Source organism: Pyricularia oryzae, assembly GCF_000002495.2.
Source record: "Pyricularia oryzae 70-15 unplaced genomic scaffold supercont8.8_40, whole genome shotgun sequence".
NCBI lineage: Eukaryota > Fungi > Ascomycota > Sordariomycetes > Magnaporthales > Pyriculariaceae > Pyricularia > Pyricularia oryzae.
Genome location: NW_003803321.1, coordinates 1 through 627, shown reverse-complemented (window position 1 = coordinate 627; position 627 = coordinate 1). Strand labels below are relative to the sequence as shown.

Sequence of the window (627 nt, the reverse complement as noted above, 5' to 3'; positions counted from 1 at the left end):
TCAAGCCACAGACCACTTCCCATCCCACCCCGCAAAAGCCTCCTCGACCAGAGCAGCAGTTTGCTCCCATGGCACATGAAACGCCCCCGAATTGAATTTTGGCGAGTAGATCACGGGCGGCGAGGCCAACCCCGCCGTCTTTACCGAGCTACCGACACTCCTCCTGCCCCCATCCCCGCCCCCGCCGCCGGCCAGATCATCCAGCTGCAGCCGCAGGTCCCGCAGCGCCTGCCTGGTCTGCGCCAAAATGACGTCCCGCACGTCCAGCGGCGGCTTCCCCCGGTCCGCGTCTGCGATGCCGCTCCCGTAGCTGGTAAAGAGGCACGCGACGAAGACCTCGGGCGCGCCCTGGGCTGCGTCCTGCGCCTGCGGCGGGATGAGCAGGGCGCGGCCGGTGACGCCGTCGCGGGCCGGGTAGGCCTCGGAGGAGGAGGACTTGTTCTTGTCGCAAAAGGAAGTGTACTCGATGTTGGCGGCGGGCAAGGCCGCGCCGATCTCGGACGCGACGCCCTTGCCCCAGACGCCGGAGCCCGACACGGCGTGCAGGATGATGGCGCCCTTTGGGGTGGCTGGGGTGAGGGCGATGGGGCAGGTTTCGAGGGTGAATTTGGTGGAGGGTGCCATCAT

At 67.6% G+C, this 627-nt stretch overlaps 1 protein-coding gene across 1 annotated transcript; it reads right to left on the bottom strand.

The window, feature by feature from the left end:
* MGG_10088 (uncharacterized protein) lies at positions 1-627 on the bottom strand (the record flags this gene model as incomplete). Its single annotated transcript, XM_016990476.1, has 1 exon — positions 1-627. One exon carries the CDS (start codon positions 625-627, stop codon positions 1-3), a length of 627 nt encoding a protein of 208 aa, XP_016846086.1.